Source organism: Populus euphratica, unplaced genomic scaffold (genome assembly GCF_000495115.2).
Source record: "Populus euphratica unplaced genomic scaffold, PopEup_1.0 scaffold71.1, whole genome shotgun sequence".
NCBI classification, from domain to species: Eukaryota; Viridiplantae; Streptophyta; class Magnoliopsida; order Malpighiales; family Salicaceae; genus Populus; species Populus euphratica.
In genome coordinates this window covers 44,071-45,707 of record NW_011499949.1, presented here as the reverse complement: position 1 = coordinate 45,707, position 1,637 = coordinate 44,071, and the positions used below count along the sequence as shown (strand labels likewise).

General features: G+C 36.7%; 1 protein-coding gene across 1 annotated transcript in view; it reads right to left on the bottom strand.

Moving 5' to 3' along the window:
• Window positions 1–1,381: 1,381 nt before the first annotated feature.
• LOC105137844 (transcription factor MYB59-like) overlaps window positions 1,382–1,637 on the bottom strand; it is a 1,259-nt gene continuing 1,003 nt past the window's right edge. The window contains exon 4 of the mRNA XM_011043741.1: window positions 1,382–1,523. Coding sequence (XP_011042043.1) covers window positions 1,382–1,523 — 142 coding nt within the window. The remainder of the gene's footprint in view (window positions 1,524–1,637) is intronic.

The window sequence follows — 1,637 nt, the reverse complement described above, 5'->3', positions numbered from 1 at the left end:
ATCAATGCCTGGTCCTGTCGTTTTACCCCGTCTCCTCTGCCGAGGATGGGATGATCTTGCTTGCTAGTGCGCTGTTGACATGAGTGGCCTAGCGGGGCCAGCGCAATGGAAGATGGACATTTAAATCAAACTCGGTGCCATGAAAGCGTCCATTCATTTTCCTGTTCTTTTTGCTATATTACTTCATTGGATGGAAGACTGAATATGAAGATAATATAAAAAAATAGACTTATTAAACAGATATAATGGATTTGAAAAGCTAAGCACTAAGCTATTCTATTATTTCGGGAAGATAGATGGCAGCATGTTATCGGGGCCATTCTATAGCTGAGTAACCCATACGTAAACAAAAAAGTTTATTTGTTTTTGTATTTAAAAAAATTAAATCTTTTATTTTCTTATCTTTGTTTTAAATTTTTTTATGTTTTCAAATCTTTTTGTTATCCTATATATAAATCAACTTTAAAAAATAAAAAAAATATTATTTTGATAGATTTTAAAATAAAAAAAGTTTTAAAATAATTTTTTTTATTAAATCTTGATCTACTTCTTCTTAAAAAAAAAGAAAGGGTCAAGCTGTCGACTTATACTTCATATTTATATAATTTTTTTATACTACCATTAATCCAAACACACCCCTAAACAAACGGACCAGCCGCTCTTCTTCCGTCAAAATTAAGCAGAGGTAATGACAAAGATAATTTTCAAATGGTGCATATGGAGGCTGGAGGCCTGGAGATTCCGAAAGCAAAGCTAGCCACGAGGCCCACGACTCATAACTCAATTCCAAGAAAGCATGTGGGGGCCTGATGTTTTTTCTGCAAGAATATTAATGTGAAGAATGATTTCTTTTAGAATATGCAGAGGATAGATAAGAAACGACGAATTGAGGAATATTTGTTTCCCACGAAAGATTGTGGAGGACGTTGAGTATGGTCTGGCATAGCCAACGAGTCTGGGGTTTTGGGTGAAGAACTGTATGTTAGTACCTGGAAATCAAATCCTGGACCGAGCATAGTAATTGTTACAGACGAAATGGATCAGGTGTTCTATGGTTAATCTCCAGACGTTTTTATCATGAGAAGTGCTTAGATTTCCAATCGAATAGGATGCTGAGATGTTGATTGAACCAATTTGCATGCAGCAGAAACTTGGAATTCGAAATTGATGCTTAAAGGTCTATATTATACATTGTTGAACATGATAATCTCCTCATGGAAGATTTGACAAGGTTATCTTTTCCTAGCTGAAAAGTGAAAACACACAAAACACTTGGACACGTCACCCATAAGATAGCTTGGAGAAAACTCATGCTATACAGGTTAGAGTTTCCTCGGAGAAATATCACATATATGGACAAATTTAAATAAAGAATTTCTGATTAGCCTGTCAAAAGCACTGTGCCGTCGTCGTAAGGGAGAAACATCTTGCTCTCTTCAACAGAAACGCTCCAAAGCATGTCTGGGCAATATTCCCACGATGGAGAAGCCAACGAAGGATAAGAAAAATTGCAACCTTCTTCACTAAACCCATCACAAACTGGTTCAATAGTGTTTTCAATGTCTCTCCATATGTCATCCATCGAGTATCCCTTTTCACCCCCTTGCACCGCCTCTCCGTTTTTTCCTGCCGAAGGC